Source organism: Choloepus didactylus, chromosome 3, assembly GCF_015220235.1.
Source record: "Choloepus didactylus isolate mChoDid1 chromosome 3, mChoDid1.pri, whole genome shotgun sequence".
Lineage (NCBI taxonomy): Eukaryota > Metazoa > Chordata > Mammalia > Pilosa > Megalonychidae > Choloepus > Choloepus didactylus.
The window spans coordinates 9,668,033-9,693,108 of record NC_051309.1 but is presented as its reverse complement, the minus strand read 5'-3'; the positions used below and the strand labels follow the sequence as shown (position 1 = coordinate 9,693,108).

General features: G+C 48.3%; 1 protein-coding gene and 1 non-coding gene across 2 annotated transcripts in view; both read left to right on the top strand.

Moving 5' to 3' along the window:
* Positions 1 to 680: 680 nt before the first annotated feature.
* On the top strand, positions 681 to 784 carry LOC119530699. Its single transcript, XR_005216090.1, has one exon. It is a non-coding gene; the product is annotated as a U6 spliceosomal RNA (small nuclear RNA).
* Positions 785 to 15,534: 14,750 nt separating this feature from the next.
* The window catches only part of WDR1 (WD repeat domain 1), a 43,683-nt gene continuing 34,141 nt past the window's right edge, over positions 15,535 to 25,076 (top strand). The window contains exons 1-2 of the mRNA XM_037829398.1: positions 15,535 to 15,752; positions 16,109 to 16,230. Of these exons, the coding sequence (XP_037685326.1) occupies positions 15,737 to 15,752; positions 16,109 to 16,230 (138 nt within the window). The 5' untranslated portion in view covers positions 15,535 to 15,736. The remainder of the gene's footprint in view (positions 15,753 to 16,108; positions 16,231 to 25,076) is intronic.

Genomic DNA, 25,076 nt, shown 5'->3' with positions numbered 1-25,076 from the left:
TAGGGGAACACTCACTGAGCTCTCTGGAGATAGGGAGACGACAGACCCAAGTGTGGCCCCCTCAAGCAATAGTCTGGTGAGATTTCTCTGCCAAGAAACCTCTTTGGTTTCCCCTCACTCTCTCAGGAAAAGCTCCAACCCCTTGTCTGGGCCTATGAAGGCCCCAAACAGCCAGGCCAGCCTCCCGCCCCAGCCTCTCCCAATAGTCCTCAGCACTAGATGACTCCCTGGGCTCACAGCACACCCCGCACTGGCCTTAGAGCTTCTGTTCACTCTTGCCCCCAGCTGGGAGGTCCTCATTTTTTGCCTACTTTAATTCAACTCAATGCAAGATGGCACTCCAAAGCCATTTCCACCAAGAAGCCCTTCCAGATCACAAGGGAGGAACACTCCCTTACCTTAGTTCACCCAGACTCTTCAACTGGTTCTAGACTACCAGCCTTTCATCTCCCAATGATAAATAATAGCATTTGTGGATGAGATGCTTGCCAGCAGGGGGTCAATCTCTAACCCTGGGCCCTAGGATTCTTTACACAGCCTAATGTAATAGGTATGTGAATGGATTTAGGACGAGGACCCAGGTCTGATGCCCATGTCACCCTTGCCTTTTAACTTACACATTGTGGGCACTCAGCGTAGTGTCTGGAACATAGCAAAAGCTTAGTAGACATGCATAGTCAGTGCTAGCTTCAGCAGCACATATGCTAGAGTTGGAATGATAGAGAGATTATTATGACCCCTTTGCAAGGATAACACTTAGATTCGGGAAGCATCCATTATTAAAAAAAAAAAGTCAATGTCATATCTGGAGAACTTTTTTACAGTTTACAAAGCACCTTCATCTCCGAGTCTCAAAAGATCTACCACGTTTGTTTTACAAGTTAGGCAGATGCAGGTGTGAAGCAAAGTGAGAAAGCCAGAAATTTCCTGTGTCGCATCACTATGTCAAAGACTCTTTCGTAAGTTACACACCCTATCAAGTACACATCTGGAATAATCTACCTCCCTATCTGCAGAGTCAGATTAAAGCTTGGGTATGTTAATTCCAGATTCTCAAATTTAAACAGCACAGAATAAGACCAAGTCTACTTAAGTTTTCAGAAGTCTTGTATATGTGAACAAGCAGCAGCTAGAAAATCAAGAATTGCTATTTTATTTAAGTGTCTTACTTGCTATCATGTCAAATTAATTTTGGTCACATTACAGTGATTTTGATTTGCCATGGGAATGAAAAGATGCGTTTTATGGCTAAGGTAGCCCCTTAAGTCTGAAGCTAATTTGATTGACATTACAAGTGTCTGATATACGATCCCAGCACTATCAGCTTAACCAATTCCCTTTACACTGAGTATAACTTAGCTCATTAACATCAGTAATGAGCTAACCACAGAGGGAACTTGGTGATTTACCACCTAATCAGAGTTTTATGGAAAGTAACTTTGGAACTCTTTATACTCTTCAACTTTAACAAGAGTTGCAGATGAGTTCTCTTTCTGTCCAGGTTGAGGCAAAGGTGGTTGGAAAGTTAGCTGTACATTCAAATCCAGATGCTTGTACCAAGTGGGATAACAAGACATAGAAGGCACTGGATGCAGTTAGGACAGAGCAGATGTTGAAGGGTCCCCCCCCGTCACAGCTCAGGCAGATCAGCTCTTCTGGCTGCTGGGACTCATGTTGATAACTGCCAGGAAACACCCAAGGAACAGAGACCAAAGTGCAGTGCACCCAGTGATGCTACTACCTCAAAGTGTTGGGTTAATGGTGCTATGACCACAGACCCCCATACCTGCCCCTCTGGAATTGAGCCTAAAATGAAACAGATGTGTTTCAAGAAGCAGAGTCACAGGAGACTTGGCTGCATAGCTTTCTCTACCCAGTTGCAACTTTGAGTATTCCTGGATGTTTAACATGCAAAGTGTTTTGAAGGAAAAACTCAATTTTAAACACTAGCCAAAGCAAGCTGCCCCCAGCTTTGATCCATCCAATCCAGTCTTTACAAAGTAGCAGAGTAATGGCCATAACCACCTAAAACCAGATCCTTCTTAAAAATCCTCCAAGATCAAAAGGGGGAAGTGAAAGGAAATGAAATAAGCTTCAGTGACAGATTCCAAAAGGAGCCAAGAAGTCACTCTGGTGGGCACTCTTACACACAATATAGACAACCCTTTTTAGGTTCTAATGCATTGGAATAGCTAGCAGTAAATACCTGAAACTATCCAACTACAACCCAGAACCCCTGAATCTTGAAGACGATTGTATAAAATGTAGCTTATGGGGGGTGACAATGTGATTGGGAGAGCCATGTGGATTGCACACCCCTTTGTCCAGTGTATGGATGGATGAGTAGAAAAATGGGGGCAGAAAAAAAGGCACCCAGTGTTCTTTTTTACTTTGTTCTTTTGCACTTTAATTTTTCTTATTTTCATGTGTGGTAAAAAGGTTCAAAAATTTTGGTGATGAACACACAACTATATAATGGTATATAATGTTATCATGTAGATGTCACTGTTAACAAGGGAATCCTTTCCAAGGGGGAACACCAAGGCCAGGGGGAGGCAGCCCACATACCTACCCAGCCACAGGGAGACCTGGACAACTCCAGGTTCTGCTCTGGGGTGGGGGCTAGCCGTGAAGATGCCTCTGTGGAGGAAGTGGACAGAGCACCTCCTCTCAGCAGGCAGGCCGAGCCCCTGAGCATGTCCAATCCCAAGGCCAATCTACTACCAGTCGCATCAGTCTCTCCCTCTCCCTTGGGGGTGTGAGGATGGAGAAGCCAAGCATATTCAGCTAATCAATTCCCTCTCTGTGGAAACAAAGGGGCAAGACAGCCCCCTCTCAGCCAAAATAACTACCTTCTGTTTTCTGTGTTTTGGGAGAAAGGAGCTGGGCCTTTGTTGACAGAGAAGCAGACTAGAGAAAAGATTCTAGTAATATGAAGAGGGATTGGAAGTCAATTAGGCAGACATAGCTACCTGGAGTGCAAGGGGCTGGCAGAAGCCGGGATGGGTTTCTGGAATGCATTGGCGCACACTTGGGACTCCTTGGGAAGGAGGCTGGGTCAGCCATGCGGGACTGAACCTTGGATCATTTTCTGGGTGTACATTTCAGGGCACATAACATTCCGGTTACACAAAAACCTTATTTAATGACTGAGACCCATGCCTGAGCTTAACGGAAGAGTCCTGGCCTCACTTTGATGAGGTTTAATCATTTACCTTTGTCCTTTGAGGGTTCCTTGGTGGGTTCTCTGCCTTCAACATTCAGTCTCCTTGTTAAAGCTTGTCAGCCTTACGAAGGGAAGGCAGTATGTGGATATCAATGGGAATATTTTCAGTGCGCTGTACCTCCCGGGCCCTGCATTCGAGCAGCACTGTATTAGTCAGTGCACAGGCAGTAGAGCCATGCTTCCCACCCTTCCATGCCAGGGATCCTATGGAAAACAGCACGCAGGCACCTAGGTGAGAGATGTGGCTGCTTGCTGCCTAGGGTGACAGCCCAGGGCTTCCAGCTACCCCAGACCCTGCACATCACCACCTCTAGGGCATGCTGTAATAGGGCGATTGACTCGCGTCACCCTGCCGAGGACTTCCCAGTCTTAGCACTGAAAGTCCTGCATCCCAGGAAACCCCACAGAACTAATACACAGGGCAGGTGTCCCCCTAACTGGAAAGGAAGTTCTGGGGCAGACAGCAGGGGTACAGGGAGATGACCGGCCTGAACACACCCTCTGCTGGATGCCGGGTGTGCAGTGGTCAGGGTGAAAACCCAGGTGCCAACTGGAGCAACAGGAGAAGAAAGGCCTGGGGCCACGGGAAGCAGAGGCCCCAGGACTCGAGGCCATGCCTTCAGCACAATCCTTGGACCACACTCCCTCCCCTCCAGCCCCTGCAGGCCACCAACTGACCACGGCACTGAGTGCCACTGGGGCCAAGCCAGTGCTAGGCAGCTGCACAACTGGAGGCTGGCTAGGGTTCCATCGCTTTCTGGCAAAAGGTCAGAAATACTAGAAGTATGAATATTTACACAAAAGGGACCAAGATTTTCAAATGGAGAGTAACGGAAATCATCCTTCAATTTGGTCAAAAAAAGACCACGAAATGGAACCATTTACTGAAATAAAATAGAGGAAGTTGTCTATTCAAGAGCAAAACTAAGATTTGTAGATCCTGGTCCATCTGTTTCGGTCCTTTTCCAGGTTAACGTCTTGGGCTCTGAGGAAGGCAGCCCTGGGCTTGAATCCTGGTGCTGCCCCATATTTGCTTTTTAACTGGGATATGGGTCAACTGAGGGCTAAGCACTCACACCAAGGGCTCACCAGTGTGAAGATAGAGGCTGCTGATCCGGAAAGGAGTAAACAAATAGGGAGGCCCAAGAGGATCTTTGCATGTGCACACCCCGTTCTCCATATTGGGTTTATATAGCTGGAAAAATACCTCACTATAGAGGAGACCCAAAGGTAATAAAGCTTAATTGCTTCAATATTTGCAACATATAATCCAAATTGGGCCGATAGGCCTTCTTAAATGCCCTGATAACAGGAGAAGAACAGAGAATGGTAATAGAAAAAGCAAAGCAGGAAGCAGATAAGAAATGAGAAAATCTTGCTGGAGCAAGTTTAGCAGTACTAGAGACCCTGAATGGAATCCAGTGATGCAGGTGACCGGGCTAAATTAGAGCATCATAAAGAGTGTATCGTGGCAGGTCTGCGAAAAGGGGCCCCCATAGCCATAAACTTGCTTATCTTTTGTAAGGCAAGGGACCAAAGGAAAGTTCCTCGGCTTTCCTTGAAAGAATTCGTCCTATCTACTGGCAGGACATGGATATAGATCTGGCAAGTCCAGAGAATGCCAGAAACTTAAATATGACTTTTATTACTCAGTTTTCCTGATACAAGGAGAAAGCTACAGAAAACTGATGGAAGACTAGGATTTCTTATCTCTAGGTCAGCTGAAATTGCTTTTCAAGTTTATAACAGGGACCAGGTTAAAGATGACTGGTACTTCCAAAAGCAAGCAAGCAGCACTTGATCAATACCTTAGGCAAATGGCACTTCTAGGGGTTCTAATGAACCAAGGACAACCAGGATGAGATAACAGGAAGGTGAGACCCCTGGGCTCCCCTCCGGAGTGGGAGGAATTCCTAAGGAATATAGGAACCAACCGATGTGCATACTGCAAGAAAGAAGGGCACTGGAGGAGGGATTGCCCTAGCCAATCCTGGGGGAGAAAAACACCTAGGGAAGCTAGATGACCCAAATTCTAGATGCCCCAATGAGATGATACCAACTACAGCGACTTGGAGTGAAGGGGCCCAGGGACTCAATTAGATGAGACACCACTTCTCAGTCTCCCACCAAGAGCCTCAGGTAACAATACAGGTGGGAAAACAATTAATTGACTTTCTTATTGATACAGGAACCGCATATTCAGTAATCAATTAAAAACCTAATGCAATTTCCAACCCATCCAGTTACTATAATAGGAGTATCTGGTAGTAAAAGAGCAAATAAGCCATTTTTGCAGCTTAATTGGTACCAAAGTTTAAAGCATAGTTTCTTGAATGTACGGGAATGTCCAGTTGCCTTATTTGGAAGAGAACTGTTAACCAAGTTAGATGCCCAGATAACATTTTCTTCAGACTGTCTGTCAATAGAAGTGCCTCTAGGAAAAGCTTGTGCATTGCAAACTGGGCTGTGGTTTCCTGAAGGAGATAAGCTGACCACGCCTATCCCAGAAGCCTTGAATGCTGTAAAACCAGAAGTAAGGGCTGATGGAAAACCCAGACGTGCATAAAAAGTAAGACTGGTTCAAGTGATACTCCAAGAGTCAGGTTCTGTAGGTCTTTAAACAACCTCCACATGAACTAGAACCCAGAGAAAGAAGAGACATTTTTGAAATATTAACATGACCCTGTCAGTTTTCCTATAACCCTCCAATATTGCCAGTACCAAAGTCAGGCACCCAAAATGAATACTGGTTTGTGCAAGATCTCCAGACTATTAATCTAACTGTAGAAGGCATCCACACTGTAATACTATACTTGCTGCATTACCTAGAGATCTATTGGCTCACCTTCTTAGATTTGAGAAATGCCCTTTACTGCATACCGCTTGATCCAGAAGCTCAAGAACTTTTTGCTTTTGAATGGGAAGACCCCATTACTAACAAAGCAACAGTACTGGACTATTCTGCCATAAGGATTTTAAAACACTTCCATAATATTTGGAGAAGCTTTAGCTAGAGACTTAAGGGAATCACACTTGCAATATTATGGTATATAGATGGTATCTTAATCACAAATCATACCAGAAAAGCATTAGGTATGACCTATTCAAATTCTGAATTTCTTAGCAGACCGAGGGTAGAAAGCCTCAAAGAGAAAAGCCCCGATTTGACAAGAATCAGTAATATTTAGGTTCTGAATTATCCAAAGGAGAGAGAAATTATTGCCAGAACAGAGAGAAGCTTTAGCCTGAAAAACAGAGCCACTTACAGGAAGGCAGCTTCGAGAATTCTTAGGAATGGCAGGATTCTGTAGAATTTGGATATCTAATTTGGGACTCATAGCAAAACCCTTATATAGAAAGCCTTGCCAGGATCCAAGCAAGAACCTCTAAACTGGACCACTGAATATAAAAATCCCTTCCAGAAAACAAGAAAACTTTGAACAGCCCCAGTCCTAGGACTCCCAGACCCAAGAAAGCATTTTGACCTTTTCATACATGAAAGAGAAGGGACTGGATTAGGGGTGTTTACTCAAATTAGGAAATGTCAGACATCCTGTGGTCTATTTTTCTCAACAGACAGTACTATCCAAGGATGGCCAGTATACTTAAGGGCTGTAGCAGCCACCTGTGACATTCTCAAAGGCCGAAAAATTCACTTTAGGACCAGCCACTGTGCATACACCACATTATGTACTGCCACTGTTAGATCAGAAAGGTGGATATTGGCTCACTGCTGGTCAGATAAATATCAAGCTATTCTACTCGATAATCCTAACATCACTCTAAAAGCTTCTAGCTTAAACCTGGCTATCTTCCTTCTGAGTAGGGAAGGGGAACCTGTGCACAACTACATACAAATAATTGATGAAGTCTATCCCAGCCACTGAGACAGATGTACACTGATGGAAGCAGCTTCATGGAGCAAGGACTTTGAAGAGCTGGTTAAGCAGCAGTAAACTACAAATAGTATCGGCGAGCGGGGTCCTTTCCCCAGGAACATCTTCACAATGGGCAGAACTTATTGCACTCAGAGCTTTACATCTGGGAAAGGGACAGCAAATAAATATACAGATGCTAAATATACTTTTAATATAGTTCATGCTCATGGAGCCATCTGGCGAGAAAGAGGATAACATCTGTTAAAAAAATATAGACAAAATCTTAGCCTTATTAGAAGTACAATGTTGTCTAAAGAAGTTGCCATAATACATTGCTACAGTCACCAGAAAGGAGAAATGGGCTCTATAAAAGGCAATAGAACAGCAGATCTAGAAGCAGGAGCAGCAGCCAAGCTAAAACCTCCAACCTCGTCATTGCTGCTTTCTCTGATACGAGATATAAGACAACATACCAGACAGGTTGAGAGTAAAAGAGTGGGGCTTTGACTTGGAAGTAACAGTCTCAAACAATCCATACAAAAGAATAGAGGAAGGATGGATTTATAATAGATGGAATAATTCTTATGCCTGAACATTTAATGAAAGGAGTTCTTACATGAAAGCATTCATTATGGAAGAGTGGAAGAGAGGCCATGTGTCTGTGACTGAATTTATACTATAGGACCCTAATATGTAAAAACAAAACAAAACAAAAAAAAGTAACCGTTAAAAAGAACTGTTTAACCCAAAACTGGGACCTTACAGGAGACAAGTCAGGTGCAACCACCAGGTGAGGACTGGCAAATAGACTTTGCTGTTATGCCAAAAGCATGTGGAAATTATATCTTGTTTTTGTACATACCTATACAGGAAGGGTAGAGGCTTTACCATGCCATACAGAGCAAGACTCATAAGTAACTAGGGTGGCTCCTGTAGGAAATAATCCCATGGTTTTGAATTCCCGTTTTCAATACGAAGTGATAATGGAGGGGTTTTACATCAAAAGTTCCATAGAAACCGTCAGGATCACCGAACACACACTGGAAACTACATGCATCTTAGAGACCACAATCTACTGGGAAAATGGAGATGAATCATACTCCAAAGAAAATGGTAGCTCATCTCTGCCAGGAGACCAATCCCTCATGGGACAAGGCACTCCCCGTGGTTTTGATGCAGGTAAGAGTAGCACCCAGAAGCGGGCTCATTTTGAGCCTAGTTGAAATGGTATATGGGAAACCACACCTAGAGCAAGGTGGTATGTAGACCTGGACTAGACAAGTCAAAGAATTAGAAAATGAGATGTGTTCAGTCACTAGGGGCCACAATAGAAGCAATTCACTGCTACACCTCGAGTTGGCTCTTTTCCCACAGATGTTCCCTTACATCGCCTTAAGCCCAGGGACCATGTTCTTTTTTAAAGGAAAAATCAACATCCAACAGTTGGAACCAAAAATGGGAAGGTCCCTATGAAATTTTATTAACTCGCTGCTCTGTCAAATTGACGGGAGTGAAACCATGGATACATCATCAGGTAAAAAAGCACCCCCTAACCCATTTCTCTCTCCTAGACTCCTAACACAGGATAAACATTGACAAACTGCTGAGAACCCCCAAGGAGAGAGGCAACTGATGAACTTCTGACAGGCAGGTATCAATGTGAACTCCTAGAAGATTTAAAATACAACTTCAGGAAAACAGACTAGAAATGTTAAATATTGGAGCATTTTTATCCGAGTACCGTTAAGTAAATACAAAACTTTACAAACGTGTGTTGCCTAAAGAGTGGAACACCTTCACTTGTGGCCAGATTACGATATAAAATCATTCAACTGACTCGTGACATGTACTTTTAGCATATCCTTGTTTTGTATCTCTACTGTGGGACAGCCCAAGGAACCTACATTATCAAACACGAATGATTTTTACAATGGGCACACTCTTATGCAGCTTTACGAATCAGATTGTTGGGTATGTGGCCAATTACCATACCCAATTATGTTTCCAGTTTACCCCAGTGGGTATCACCTTCCAGGGAGCCAACTGGAAGGAACTAAGAAAATGAATCAGAAAGATGCGAGAATAAAAAGGGATTCTACATACCATAAATATAACTAATGCAGATCCAAAAAAGTGGCCAATTAGTTTAGAAACCCCAGGACACTGAAGGGGAGGCCAGGGTGTTTAGTCTCCCTTTCTCCTTGTGGGGTGGTCTCAGTTTGACTATTTCTTTCCTCTAGGGGTTCAGGGTTCAGTAACCTCTCATCACCCCTTCAGAGCAGAGTGGTGTCAGCTGTGGCCTTGACACTGCTACTTGGGCTCCCGTCCCCACCCACAGTTCTTAACCCACCTCGGACAGTGTATCCTGTCTTTTGTGGGTAGGGTTGGGAAGGTGCACTACGTCCGTATGCCCCAGTGAGTCCCAGCTCCCCATCTCAGCCCAGCCACTTCCCTGAGCACCTCACTTGCATAGTAAGCCACCTCCCCAGAACCTCCATGGGCAAGTCTGAAAGGCTCAGGCCAAACCAAAGCCCGACAGACTGAAAGCCTCACTCCCCCACTCCGCCCCCAAACCAGTGCACTGATACAGTTCCTGATGGTCTTCCGTTTCACGGTGCACAGGGTCACCATGTCTCTCCAGTTGCACTGGCTGGAAACCTCGCTCCACCCCTGCCGAAACCCCACACCTGTGACCAAATCACCTTGCTTGAAGTTCTTATCTCTCTCAGATCTTCGCCCTACTCCAAGCTCTCCTAGTGTCCATCACCTCTCACCTGGGCTACTTTAACCACTTCTGTTTTCTCTCCATCCAAGGAGCCCCTTCTTGTGGCCAGAGTTCTCTCAAAAGCCTTATTATACTTCTGCTCCTTGCATCTCGTTTCTCTTTAGAGGCCAACATTCTCCCTACGCCTACGACATCCTGGAGTGCCTGGATCCTGCCTGGCTTTTAAACAGCTCTTCCTGAGTCCCTTTCTGCTCTGGCCACCAGGGTCTTTGACCTCTGCACATGCTGTTCCTGGATCTTCCCTGATGCCTCAGTTTAGGGCCAGTTAGTTCAACTATACTTCTCTGCTTAGACGGCATTTCAGTTTATAGTTGCACTAAACACTATGTTGCACTGAATACTATGACTACTGGTTTAACCAATTTGTGTCCCCCCCCTCCCGGACTGTAAATGTCAAGACAACAGGGACAACAGTTGTTTTGCCAGCACTGAGCACGGGCCTGGCCTGCTGGCCAGTTTGAATGCAGCAGCTGTTGAGGATCTGCACCCTTGCGAGGGAGTGAGCAATATAAGCATCACCCGAGTTAGCATTTCATTCAAATGTGCAAACCAGGATGTTTGTTAAAATAATTACACTACTTGGGGCAACTGCCTAAATTTCTTGGGGGGAATCTCAAACTAGTTTCAGGTAAACTGACTGCAACTACTTGGGTGGTAACTTAGACAATTGCCTTAGACTGGCTGTAGTGTTTGAGGTCTTACTACAGCTTCCCCTCAGAGGGAAATGGGTTTCAGGTCAGTTCTGCCCAATGCTGGTCATGCAGCAAAAGTGGGGACTCAGGAGTTGGCTGTACAGGAATCTGCTTAGTCCTTTGAGCAGGTTCTGCCTCTGAGCCCTTGTCCTCTTTTCTGTAAACTAGGAATATACAAGATGAGGGTGTCTCTGAAAGCTTTGGGAAAGGAAACAGTGACGATGGGAGTTCTGAGTCTCTCTCCCTTTCAACCCTGATGTTCTCACCTCCAGGGCAGGAGACCTCTGTACTTCCAAATGTGTTGAGACCCCACAAGAGACAGTCCCAGGCATGGGACAGAAGGCAGCAAAGCTGGCAAGTGCTGTTCCTCCCTCCCGGAGCCTCCCGTGTGGACTAGTCCCTCTGGAATGCTAGCCTGCCTTCTCTCCGCAGCCTGCCCCCTCTAGGGATTTCAGTGCCTCCCTCTCCTGGGTCCTTCCCTGCTGCTCGTAAACAAGCTCAATTAAGCTGCACGCCAAGACCATCTCTTCCATGACCGAACTATCCCTGGAATCAATCACCTCTCCTCCAGCTCATCTACTTTATGACAGTTAACTGTCACCACCTCCAACATGCAATGGGTACAGACCCTCCAAGTGGTTGCATGTGAGCCCTCAAACAGGCTGACCTGGGACAGAAATGGCAGCTCACTGCTCCCGAGTTGGCATGCTGTGTATCTGCCTATGCAAAGACTGTCTCAGATCTGCTTCTAACCTCCCAGTCTAGCGCAGGATGGATCAGGAGTCCATCCTTTCTCCAATTAGCTATGACTGGTGGTGGTGGAGTCACGTAGGGCAAAATTAGCCACAAGGCATACAACTGCTGAGATCCTGGAAATGTGGGGTGGAGCCTGGGGCTCTTCTTCTAGAACAGAGAGCTACCGAGACCTGGGCCATCACTCCAAAAGCTATCTACTTGCTGGTATTGTAGTTGCCTTGTCCAATGGGACCGATAACACAGTCCCCCTGAACTTCCTAGATAAACCTTTGCAAAAGTATTAACCCCTGGTTTATAAACCCTGCCAGGGCAAGGACAAGTGAATTCTTTATCTCTGACCCCGAGTGCAAGCTTCTTATAGGTCCCCTCCATACCATTTGTTTTCAATTAAGCAGCTGTGCTCTGCAAACGGATGAATATCTCACACCTGTAGCTAATGTTACACCAGTTTTCAATTCGACTCTTTCCCATTTGAGGCTGTACAGAGTAGATGTACTTATAAGAAAATTCAATATCACTGGTGTCGTTTAAGGCTATTTTTAACACATTGTTCAGGGAATATCCTAGTCAATTAAAAGGTAGGTTTTTTGTTGTTTTTTTTTTTTTTGTCACCCCATAGGCAACTACCCTCCAATATCTAGCGACATTCCTTCTAAGGTCAGGGTAAGCATGAAATGCCTGGAGGCAAAAACCCTCGTTTCTGGGGACCTGCGCTGCTTCACTCATCTCTAGCATAGAACTGAGAAGGCTCTGTGCCACTTAGTCTACTCCACAACCATCTTTATTTCTTATTGCACAAAAGAACCCCGTGAGTTGTAGAAATGCATTGCCTTCACCTGCAGACCTGAGGGCGGGTCACAGAGAGCCCCACTGATAATGATCAAAAGCTTGCCACACTGGCTCTGCCGCCATTTGACAGTGTACACAGACCTAGCATCCCACTGTTATTCCCATTTGGCATTTCCTATGCCATGAGCCCCTCCTCAGAATCCTTTATTTTTCCAGAGAGGAGGCCTGGCTGGTTTCTCTTGAAGGTTTCCTGTCTGGCTCAGGACTTCGTCTGCAACACTGTCACTAGTAAGCACAGCTTGGGAGCTCACAGGGACACCACACTAGCAGGATTCTGAGCAATTCAGATGGGCGGGGTGGGGGTGCGGGGGGGCATTGCAAAGCTGTAACTTTCTGCCAAGTCACCCTGGTTTCAGACAATTTTTATAGCAAACAGTTGCCTTCTCCCACCCAATCCCAACTTCCTTCTCAAGTCTCCAGAGTAAAATGTAACTTCCTTTTTAATTTAAAAATAAGCCATAGAACCCAGCATCCTGCCAGTGGTTTGGGAATTTTTCACTTCAGTTTGCTTCACAGTTTTAATGGTTTTAACTCAGGGTTTTAGACATATGCATAAAGTTACCAGCTTGCGAGAGCTTGAAAAGCTGGCATCTTAACTTTACTTCTGCATAAGTAGAAAATAATTTAGCTGGAAAATGCTTAGTATAGTCTTCAATAGCCAATAGAAGGAAAAAAACTGTTAAGATCACATCATTCAAGCAGCCTTGACTTATTCTGACCATGAAAAGCCCCTGTTAAAATAACGTGTTCTAATCTCAACAAAAAAAACTTGCTCTCTGCTCCTAGGAACCTTCCCAGCATTGCCCACAGGAGGAAACCATATGGTTTGATAAAGAACTGGCTTTTAGAAAAAACAAACCTGAATGAGGGGAGCATTTCAGGACTTCCAAGATAACAAGGGGATGCTGACAGAACAGCTTTCTCCTGTTTTTTCCTTTCTGCTTCCTTCAAGCTTCTGGCCATTTTTTGTTTGGGGTTATAAAAGAGCAACCAATTCTCAGTTTGAAGTGGGCTTGAAAGGTTGTTTTTTTTTTCCTCCAGTTCCTTGCTAATGTATCTTTAATAAACTCACCTTCTCACCAAAGAGACTTGTTTGTTTGATGCGGGATCAGGTGGGCCTGACTACCTGGGACCGGGTTTTCTGCCAGTAACAAGTCCTATTACATAAACACAGTAGGGGAGAACTTAGTTGTAGCACTTGTTCTTTTTTTTTTTTAGCTTCATTTTATTGAGATATATTCACATACCACGCAGTCATACAAAACAAATCGTACATTCGATTGTTCACAGTACCATTACATAGCTGTACATTCATCACCTAAATCAATCCCTGACACCATTAGCACACACACAAAAATAAGAATAATTAGAGTGAAAAAGAGCAATTGAAGTAAAAAAAAACACTGGGTACCTTTGTCTGTTTGTTTCCTTCCCCTATTTTTCTGCTCATCCATCCATAAACTAGACAAAGTGGAGTGTGGTCCTTCTGGCTTTCCCAATCCCATTGTCACCCCTCATAAGCTACATTTTTATACAACTGTCTTCGAGATTCATGGGTTCTGGGTTGTAGTTAATAGTTTCAGGTATCCACCACCAGCTACCCCAATTCTTTAGAACCTAAAAAGGGTTGTCTAAATTGTGCATAAGAGTGCCCACCAGAGTGACCTCTCGGCTCCTTTTGGAATCTGTGTAGCACTTGTTAACCCCATTAAGCAGGCATCCTAATTAAACAAAATCCTGGATGCTCAATGTGCAGAAACAGCCCCACTTATAAATGGCTTATGTTTTGTGTGTCTGCATTAGAAGTCTCAGGATTTCTTACAAAGTCTTAACATTTCTAGCAGCCTGTAAGTTCCAAAACCATCTTCACATTCACTATTCCTTGATTAGGGATCATGGGTGGGGAGCAGGTGCCCATCCGTTTCAGAACCTGCTACCTCCTTTCTAGGCTTACACTCCAGACTACCAATAAGTCACAGGGGAAAGAAGAGGAGCAGGTATGTACTTACACAGGTGGAAAAGCTGCCATTTCAAATAAGCTGGTCAGGGTGGGTAGCATTCATTAAGGGGATGTATGAGCAACAAAGGTCATTTGAAGGACTTAAGAGTCAGCCAGGTAGGCAACTGGGGAAATTAGTCCAGATAGAGAAGAGATGTCAAAGGTTGCTCCAAGATGGCCATTGAGCTGGTGCAAAATAAGCAAGTAAGAGAGTATAGATGAGGTCATAGTAGATGGAGTCAGAAGTAACTCAGACTTATCACCTAGTATGGCTGGGTAGATCATCTCAAGAACTTCAGCTTTTACACTATGAGATTTGGAGCCACTGTAAAACATCAGCTGAAAAATTAGATTTTAGATTAAAAGCATTAGTAGAGCAGACTAAGTGAAGGCCAGGTAGGAGACAAGTACGATAAACCAGGTGAGGCAAGTTAAGGGCTGAGATGGGGAGTATAGCAGAGGTGGTAAGAAATGATTAACCTGGGTTACACTATGAAGGTTCAACCAGCAGGATTTCCCACCCGATTAGACAGAAAAGAATCAAGGATCACTCTCAAGGTTTTCTAGCTTGATTTCAGAACGTTTGAAGCACCCACAGGTGTTTCACATATTCTCTCCTTTACCCTCCTATGCACCCTGAAGGAAAGATAGTACCTACCCAACCAAAAGGTGAGCCTCAAGCTATCTGCACCCGAGTTCCTTTCCTCTTTTTTTCCCTAATTAGGAGATAAGTACTGGTTTTCTCAGAACCTTTCATCACTTTTGCTCTTCTTGGCTTCTTAGCTTTCTAAAAAAGTTTTTGGAGAGAGCGAACTCAGGCCTACCAAGGAATAACCCTAAAGTCCTTACTATCAGCAACTAAGGGCAACTCCCTTTTTAAGCCACGCTTTCATGAAAAGAAAGCAAAAACAAAAACGCAACCCTCTGGTGTTTGCAAAACCCGAGCCGGCGCTCCACGGCGCCTGCAAACACCACGGCGCCGACTCACCCTAACCAAGGGCAAAGGCTGGGAACACGGGGAGTTGCAGTCCCTGCTAGGCAACCCCCCACGAAAGGATCCTCAAAAGACTCGCCCACCCTCCCCAAACGCCTACCCTCCCACCAACCACCTTCCCGCTCTTGAGAGATTCCCAACACTGCCCACGGCCCACTGCCCGCGCCTCCTTTTCAAGGGGCTGAGAGACGCGCGCTGACATCACTTCCGGGGCGGAGCCCGGATGGGGGGAGGGGCGCGGCCAGGTCCGCGCAGGCTCGCCGGGGCCCGGGCCACCGAGCCGAGCGCTTGACTATATATGGTCAAAGCTGGGGGCGAGCCGCGCGCGGAGCCGCGCTTCCGGGTTCCGTGCGTCCCCAGCGGCAGCGCGCAGGGCAGGGCGCGAGCCGGTCTCGGAGCCCCGGCGACCGCCCCCGACCCGCCCGGCACGCCCGGCGCCGCCTTCCGGTCCCAACCCCGTCCCAGTCCCCGCGCGCGGCCTTCGCCTCGTCTCATTTGCAGCGCGGGCTGGTCCCGGAGGCTCTCGGCGAGCGCGGCGCGGTAACAAGTGGGCGAGGATGCCGTACGAGATCAGTAAGTACCCGGCGGCGCGGCGTCCCACGGCCTGGGCGCCCCGCACTGCCGCCCGGGTCCCGCTCGGCGGTGGGCGGCCTGCACGGTCCTCGGGCGCGGAAGGAGCGGGCGGAGGCCAGCGGGCCGGCTCCGGTGGAGCCGCAGTACCAAAGGGCTGGGTCGCGAGCGCCGACCAGGAAGTCGCGCCCGCCGCTGCGCTCCTTAAAAGTGGCGGCCGCCCCTCGGTGGAGGCAACAGGTGACCGGCTGAGACCGGTCGAGGTCCCCCCTTCCCTCCTTTTCCTTCTTTCCATCCTCAGCGGTGCGGAGAGCAGGGGCTATCCCCTAAAACGCCTTGCTGCATTTGTATCTCTGCAGAGAAGGTGTTCGCCAGCCTCCCCCAGGTGGAGAGGGGCGTCTCCAAGATCATCGGCGGGGATCCGAAGGGCAACAATTTTCTTTACACCAATGGAAAGTGCGTCATCCTGAGGAACATCGATGTGAGTCTCTCCCACCCCGATCTCCACCCAGGCTGGGTTCCCTTCCTGCCCCTTGCCCTTCCGGGTGGGTGAGTTCGCCTCCCCCTACCCCACCCCACCCTACCCCCCATCTCCTGCCCTGTGGCTGGAGGGGGGAAAGCGCCACGCCCCTTCAGCCTGGGGACCTCACACACCCCTGATTCCGGTTCATCCAGCCCTAATTCATTTTCTTCATGGGGGAGCTGAGGCTCAGGTTAGTTCAGGCGTTGTGAATAATAGCCCTGGATTTGAGGTGAGCTGGGCCTCTGTGAGCCGGTTTCCTCATTTGTAAAATGGAGATGAGAGTCGCACCCACTTCCCATGGCTGCCTGGGCCGACACCCGAGATGATGTGTCCCTCAAGTCCAGCCAGTGCCTGGCACACACTGAGCACTTCATGGTAGTTATACTTAACCATGACCAGTTAAGCAGTGCTGGGACTAACCCCGAATTCTGGACTCCATCCTACTCTGTCCCCTACTGATTTGAGCCCCAGTGCAAAAACAGGAACCAGTTTATTCCCTTGAATTCTTTCTCTGCAGGCCTCCTGTACCCGGGCAGAAAATGTTTCTCGAATCATCTCCTTGGGGGATCCTTGCAAATTCATGTTTGTAGTTATCAAAAAGACCAAAGCTGCTTATCATTTTCCTCTCCCCTTCCATCCAGAAGCACATCCTTAACCCTTCCCCAGCCTGGGTGATGGAATGGATGGATGGAAGCTGGAGGTGCTAGCACGGCCATTTGGGGCTGTTTTTGCAGCACTGCTTGGTGTTGGGCCTTACACATGGTGCTGACTCGGATGGTTTTGATTCAGTGAAGCTCACAAGGGTGTTAACTAAAATTCATGTCTGCAGTGGGTTGGGATTGCTGCTCATCAGACACACCTGGCCTTCGGGAACACACAGCTGATAGAGGGAATGAAGGGCAGTGGGCCTCAGTTTCCTTATCTGTAAAAGAAGAGGCCTCCTTCTGGCCTGCAGTGCTGCTGGCTCTGTCCCCGTTTTTCAGGTTAAGCCAGCCAGTTGCTCTTGTAACTCTGCTGGAAGACAATTCCATTTGGCTGTTTCTGCCCTGCCCAGGATTGCTGGGCACTTCAGATAAGGGGGCGGGTGTGAATGTGCTACCAGCTACACTGCTAGTCCCAGGGATTCTAGGAAACTGATCCAACGTTATTCAGAACTAGGGGAAATCCGCCAAGGACTTCCATTGTAATCCAGAGATTTCTGGAGTGAGATCCTGAGATTTGGGGGGAAAACAAAACAAAGCAAAAATTGAGATTGGCCTAAGTAAGTACTCACATAGTTTAGCATTTGAAATGCACTAATTTTCAGGAATGCAGAGCAGTGGAATCATTGGTTTTGCCTCTGATGAGGCATACGCAGGAAGCTTTAAAATAAAACAAGATCTTGTTGTCATTGTAGTGACCGAAGGGAGGGAAGGGAGTTGGGAAGTGACCAGACATTCACACATTGGGGAAGGTTCTTCAGCTGAAGCACTGGGGCATTACTCTGAAGAGGCTTCAGTTTCATCACGGGGAAGGACGCCAACAGCTGGAGCTGCTCCTGGTGGAGGAGCTCTTCACAGACCCGGGCAGTACCCCCTTGGCAAGAGGGATTCCCTGACTGGCAGAACCCTTTGCTCTCTCATTTCTGAGGTCTTTATTCTTCTCTATATCCTGGGTTTACCATTCTCTCATGAGGTTGCATCTACTTCCCTTCCCCACCTATTTTAAATTTCTGCAGTGCCAGAACAGCAGTGGATGCTAACCAGATGCAGGTCAGGCACTTATGCTCTCCTTAGTTTGATTAATGGACCATTGGTGCGCAAATAAAGGAGGGTAAGATTTTTATTAGGGGAATGTATGCCTGGGAAAAGCTGAGACTTAAACATTCTCATGAATATTCAGAATATAGGAAGACAGTCTTGTTGGAATACAGGCTCAGATCACGGCGAGCCTAACAGATGTCTAATTGGGATCTAAAACTCAAGATGCCTCAATCCAAACCCCGGATTTCCCAAGTAACCCTCCCCCGGAAGGGCATAGCTATTCCTCCAGCTGCTCAGGTCCACACTTTTAGAATCTTACTTGGCTCGCTCTCTCCCTCCCTCTCTCCCATTACACATCCAAGTATTCTGCAAATCCTGTTGACCCTGCCTTCAAAGGATCTTCAGAATCTGATACATTCTCACCACCACTTATCCACCCCATCCAAGCTACAGTCTTCTGCCTGGATTGGTTTCCCTTCTCCCACCCTTGTGCATCCATGTTCTGTTCTTAATGCAGCAGTGACAGTTATGCTAAAATACATCGGATTGCATTGCTCCTCTGCTTTTCATTCTCCAGGGCTTTCCAGTCTGGTAGTATAAAGGCCAGAGTCCTTACCATGGCTGATGGGAGTCCCACCTCTGAACTTGGCTCCAGCCACACTCACCTCACATCTGAATGTGCTGCACGTCAGTCTGTCTTGGTACCTGCTATTGCCTCTGTCCGGATGCTCTTCTCCCAGATGGCTGCGAGGCCTGCTCCCTGTCTTCTCTTAGGGTTCTGCTTAGAGGTCACCTTCTCAGAGGGGCTTCTCCTAAAGTAGCACTCCTGTTCCTACCCACCTCTCCCTCTCTGCCGGCAATAAAGGCAACTTAGCAAGCAGCCTTCCTCCCCTACAAGTAGATACACGTATCTGCCTGCCCTAACTAGACTAAGCTCCATGAAAGCAGGGTTTTTTTCTGGTTCATTTCATGCCTAGAAGGCTGCCTGGCATATAATGGGTGCTTAATAAGTTATTTGTTGATTGAAAGGCCTTGAAAGCCCAGCTGTGTCAGAGATGCTAGGTAGCCATGGAAGGTGGTATTGCATGGGCATAAGAGAAGGGCCCAGTTTAGATGGCTGGACCTTCATTTCTTGGAATCTGTCTTGTAACTAAAGAGGGGAGTATCCTTGCTAACTAATCTGTGGGAGCTTCCTCTGTCATTCATTGTGTTGGGTTTAAAAGTTATTTTGCGAACCCAACCTAATGTCACTTCTTTAGCTTGTAGGAAATAATGTTTTTTGTATATTTTCTTTCAACACATCCTCTTGCCACACCTTGAAAAGGAGATTGTCCTCCACAGAGCTAAAAGCATGAGGTGATGGTGGCCGTCTAGAATATTCATGAGGGAGAGAGCTGCAGAAATAAAATTAGCGTCAATGGCATGTATACCATGCTGGAGAGGTGTTACCACTGAGGAGTAATTTGCGTGTCCAGGGGTTTTAAGGAGTGATTCCTGCAGGCACAGCATCTGGGGTGGTTCCTTCCAGGTTGAGTCATCCTGTGGGCTAGGTGTTGCCTCAAGGCCTGCATCTCCTCTCCATGCTGTGCCCTCCATGCAGATGCAGGGCAGGGTTACACACAGCAGCTATGAATGAACCTCTTCAGGATGCAAAACTGCCGGGGATCACCTGCCTGTGAAAAACAGCTTTTTGCAAATGAGCTTCCCGGCAGCAGCCTCACACATGCTGCCAAAAGCAGCCAGCAGATATGGTACACTACTAAGTTTGGGGCCTGCTTTTTAAAGTACTCAATACCTAGATTCCAGAACTAAAATACATATAGCTGAAAAAATTATGTATATAAAATTAAATTTCAGGAAGTGAAACATTCATAGTAATTTGACACGCTGAGCTTCCAAGCATGTCGGCAGTGGGCTCGTCTCCTTGAATGGGGCATAGACTTGTTCGGGGAATGTTGAGCTCGCCCTGTGAGTTCCGTGGGGTTCGAACTACTGCATGTGTTCAGTAGGACCACTTACACAGCCACTGCAGATGGGGGCATTTGGCTCAAGAAGGATGGGCCTCGTTCCTTCTGTTCATCAAGTGCTCCTGCTGAGTCCCTGCTGTGTGTCCTGGCCTATCCAAGGCCCTCAGGAACATAGGATACAGGGCCCTGCCCACAAGCAGCTCACTGTCTTGGGTGTGGGTCAAATGAGTCATTGGGCAGCAAAAGGAAGTGGTATGCTTGATTAAAACCTGCCTGAAAATGATCAGGTGGCGTGCATGAGGGCCATGGGTCCTTGAATGGGCAGGTACCAGAGCCGGGAGAACTTGGGATCCTGTGGTCTGAGTTCCTTTCAGAAATCAGGAGACTGGTGGTCACTAGTGGTGGGATATGCTACTGGTATCAAGTGGGTAAAGGCCAGGGATGCTGCCAGATATCCTTCAGTATGATGTGTAGGACTGCCATACAACAAACAAACAAATACCTGGCCTAAAATGTAAAATGTGCCAAGGTTGAGAAACCCTGGTAAATACCGTTTTAATGTGCCAGGCTAAGCACTTTAAAAGAATGTCCTGAAAGTTTGGAAATGAGAGAAGAATCATTTGTGCCACAGATCCATTAGGGAGGCTTCTGAAGAAAGGGCACATTTGCATTGGGTCTTGGAGGATGAGTTAAGGGTTCATCAGACAGAAGAATGGGACAGAGATGGGGAAAGTAGACAAGGGGGAGCAGCATGTGCATGAGAGTTGGAAAAAGTGACTCCCTCCCAGCACTGTCGTGAGTTCCTGCAAGGTGCTTTTGGGTAGTCTGGTACATTTCTTAGCCTGGTGGTGGAGGTGACAAGGGATAGTGAGCTGTCTCCAGTTGAGGGTTGGAAGCAGGGCCCGGCCCTGGGGTGGTCCCAGCTGCTTGTCCCAACCCCTGCTCAGTCCTGACCTTCGGAACACGGCCTCCGCCTTATTTGGGGCCTCAGTGTGTCAACTTCTTTTCCAGAGCCTCTGCTGCGTCATCTCCTGGCTTTGGGTGAGGAGTGCATTGCCTGCCCTCATGCACCCCTTTCCTCTAGGGCGCCTAAAGGGGAAAGACCTGCGCCTGCTTTGGTCTGCTTGCTTTCAGCTCCTGCCCACAAACCCTAACTGGTCTCCAGGGTCTGACCTGAAAAAAAGCCAGTTGCCTTCCATAGATAGCCATAGACATCCCAACTTATGTACCCCAAACCCAACTCCCACCCCACCTTCAGGCCTTCTCCTAGGAGCACTGGCTTAGGCAGTTCAGCATGTAGCCCATTCTCTGGAATCGGAGCTGGCATTTATCGGGCATCTCGAGTGCAGGGCAGTAGTGCCTCGTTCTCTTCAGTTTCCATGTCTGTGAAAAGGGGAGAGTAATATTTGGGGTCCTCTGCGATTTACCTGAGTGAATTCACAAATGTCCTGAGGAGATTGCCTGGATCCAACAGGCACACCTGTGACGCTGCCCCTGACGTGTCCATCCTCACAGCCTTGTACAGGTGAGGACACAAGCTCAGGGAGCCACTGGGATTTGGACCCTGGCAGCCACCCCCAGGTCCACCCTCTTGATTCAGTAAGGTCTTATCCGGCCTCTGTACTTCTGGGGCTCCATCTGCTTCCTCAGGAGGGTGTGTAAGGGTGTGCGGGCTGAGCTGGTGTCAGGGAGGGCAAGGTGGGCAGGGCAGAGCCATTCAAACTTATTCCCCCAGCAAGAGAATCTGGCTAACTCCAGTACCAGCTTTAGATACGAGAAGAAAGACCAGAGAGGAATAAGGCCTTGGTCTGAGTTCAAGTCCTGGCCCCACCAGTGACCAGCTGCGTGGCCTTGGGAACATCACTCAGTGTCTCTGCCTTGTTCTTCATAAAATGGGGTTAAAGGCCACATTTCTTAGGGCATGCTGTGAGGCTACACTGAAGGTGCCACCCCGCACCTGTCCAGGTGAATAGTCAGCAGCAGGTGATGAGTTCTTGATCAGCAGCCACCAGGACCCAGCTGTGCCCAGGAGGCTTGGTCTCTTGGCTGCCGAGGTGAATCAGACATGGGCCCTGTATCCCTGGGGTCCACTTGGGTGCAGAAGGTAGGAGGGGTATGAGCATGAAGTGTAAGGTAGAACGTGATGAGTGTAGAGGGTAGGAGGTTAGGGAGAAGGTGGTGTGGGGCTCAGGGTCCAGAGGTCATTTCCAGGTTGGAGCATCAGGGACGGCTCCTCGGGGGTGGTTGCTTTTGCCTGGACCTTAGAAGGTCATGAGGTCTTTTGGGGAATAGGAAGGAGGGAAGATATACCAGATGGAAGCAGGTAAAGGAGAAAATGTCAGGTACAAGGGGCTAATGGGAAGGAGAGTTTGGATCATTAGGTTGGGGCTGGAGCATGGAAGGTTGTGAATTTGGGGTGATGCTGTGGGTGAGAGGGAGCCATTGAAGGTGTTTGAGCAGGGCTGTGCTCGCGGGTGTCCCTGCTAGGTTAACCAGCGCATCTAATTCCTGGGTTTGGCTGCGGAAATCATGATGGCCAGTCTGGTTTGCTCACTTGCTGGAGCCCCAGGGCCCAGCACAGAGGAGATGCTTGGCAGTCCTTCAGAGGAATGAATGAAATCTGTTTTGCATTCTGTCTGCTTTTTGAGGAAGTGGGTAGGTCCTTGGCCTCTGGATCCAAGCTGGCCTGGAAGTACAGAGGCTTTTGTGCTGCTTTCTTGGAGCTGGGTTGCTTTGTATTAACTTGGGTTCGGCCCTAGTCACCAAGGAACTGAAGGGCCCTTGCAAATAATGTTTAATGCATAGGTCCAGCCACGGCAGTAACTGGTTTCAGCCTCTGCTGCTTTCAGGAGCTAGGAGTTACTTGGCCAGTGCTCTGAAATTTAGCTCCTCCTGGAAGGTCCTGCTCTCTTTGCTGAGGCAGACTTTGGAAAAAGCCCAAGACGTTCTCTGCAGGCTCCAGGGGGCCATCAGCAGCAAATAAAGAAGAGCCCCTTCTGCAGGGCTCTGCAACACTGGCTATATGCGTCTTAGTTGGCGTGGACTCCTGGGCCTTCTGCTGTGCACTGGTATTCATCGTGGGCCAGGAGCTGAGGTAAAACAGTGCTCTGCTGGAAGAGCCTCTCCTGTCATTGGGTTTCATGGGGTGCAGGGGGAGGGTTAGTGGAGGAAGGACAGGGTTTAGAGCCTGAAGACTTGGATTTAAGATACGCAAGGCCTGCAGCCCCCAACAAGTCACTGAACCTCACCGAAATGATGTAATGACTGGAAAAGAGCTTTGGGGCACTTCAGGGGTGGTCAGTTTAGGTAGTGCCTGGAACTTAGCTTGTTTGCGTAACATATGGTAGTGACTCTCAAAGCAGGTCAGCAACTGTGAGGGACTATTGTATAAGTTTCTTAGTTGACAGGATTCCTGGAAACAATAGTCCTTACTGCTGGGGAGGAAGCCTCAGCCCAGAGGTGGGAGACAGCTAGAACGGGCCTAAGGGTTGATCCAAAGCTTATCCATAAAGTTGGGGCCCTGCTAGACCAGGGCTCTCACTGCAAACCCGGGCCTGGCGGGCACGGCCGGCTGTGGATCCCGAGTCATGTCATTCTGTCTGTGATTCCTTGGCGCTGGCGTCTTTCTCACTTCCTGTGAAGCTCCCTGACCTCCTTCAGAAGCCAAAGGCCAAGTCAAACAGAATTCTAGGGTGTTCTCCCGGGGCCCATCCAGCTCCTTGCCCTGCCCCTCATTCAGCTGAGGCTGTGGCACTCACAGGCACTGCGTCCTGGGCCCTGAGGCCCAGCTGCTGGGACCACCAGGAACTTCTGTGAGGTGTGGGGAGAGGGCAGAATCCTCTAGCCTGGGGCTGGAGCTGGGTAGAGGGCCTTCTGGTCCTGGCTTTAGCTGCTCCCATAGTGGGGAGGCACTGGACGTCGGGGTTGAATGAGGCTGAAGCCTCTGGGTGTCCTGGAGTGTGTTGGGTGGAAGAAGTGGGGTGGGAACTCAGTCATGCAGCTTCTAAAGGGGACGTGGGATCTGGCCAGGGGTAGAAAGAAGAGGTAGATTTGAGAGCTTAGTGAGAAGGAAGACTGGGCAGGACAGAGAGCACATCCTGGGGGGTGGAGGGCCAGGGGACAGGAGCATGTTATGGTGGGAGGATGGGAGGTTGTAGGTAGCCCAGGTCCCCCCTCACACCTTCCCCTTCTGACCACTTGCTTGGCTGGAGGGCAGGCCTCAAAGCCGCCAGCACCCCAGCTTCCTCATGCTCACTGCAGGACTACCCATCGTGGCCCCCTGGCTCATTTCCCCCAGGACTTCCGTAAGTATACCACTTCACCCCCGACCCCCAAGGCCAGCAGGAGAGAGGGAGCTGGGCGGTGTTGGGCCCGAGTCCTAGAATGTGTGCAGCACCCGGGGGCATGTGGTGGCATGTCTGTGCCCTGTGGGTCCATGCAGCGTGACACCTGGAGCAGGATGGCTCCTGGCTCTAGTAACTGCTTCCCTCTGAGTGATGAGTAGTGGGGGAGGAGGCTGCTGCCTACTCAGATGTGAGTCATGTGCAGTTTGGAGTATCACCCCCACCCCCCAGCCCACCGAGTTGTGTTTAGAATACAAGCAAGAGCTGGTGATTCACCCAGGGCTGGATTCTGGTGCTCAGCTGGCCAGGAATGACTGTTGAAGTTTTTAGGCCCCCTTCAGCTGCAGAGGCCCCGACCATTTGGGGAAGGAATTTTTAGGGGTGGCTGCTCCTCCCATCCCCCTGATAGTCATCTTCTGTCCCTACCCCAGGGCCCTTGGAAAGTCTCCCCTTTAAGGGCAGTCCGTACATCATGGCCCTGGGGATGGCTTTCCTCCTCAGGACAGTGGGTTGCACAGCTGTGCACGTGTGAGAGCCTGCGGCCAGCTGTGGACTCGACACCTGGAGAGTTAACTGCATGGGGCTGGCCTTTCTACCAGGCTGCTTTTGCCAGTTCTCTGAGGGACCTCATCGATGTAAGAGTGTTAGAATATGAAGATCTAACCTCCGCAGGAGAGGGGCAGATTAGGCAGACATTTACTAGATGCCAGCTACTCTGTTCTAAAGTTGGTTTTATTATGGTGTGGTGTGCA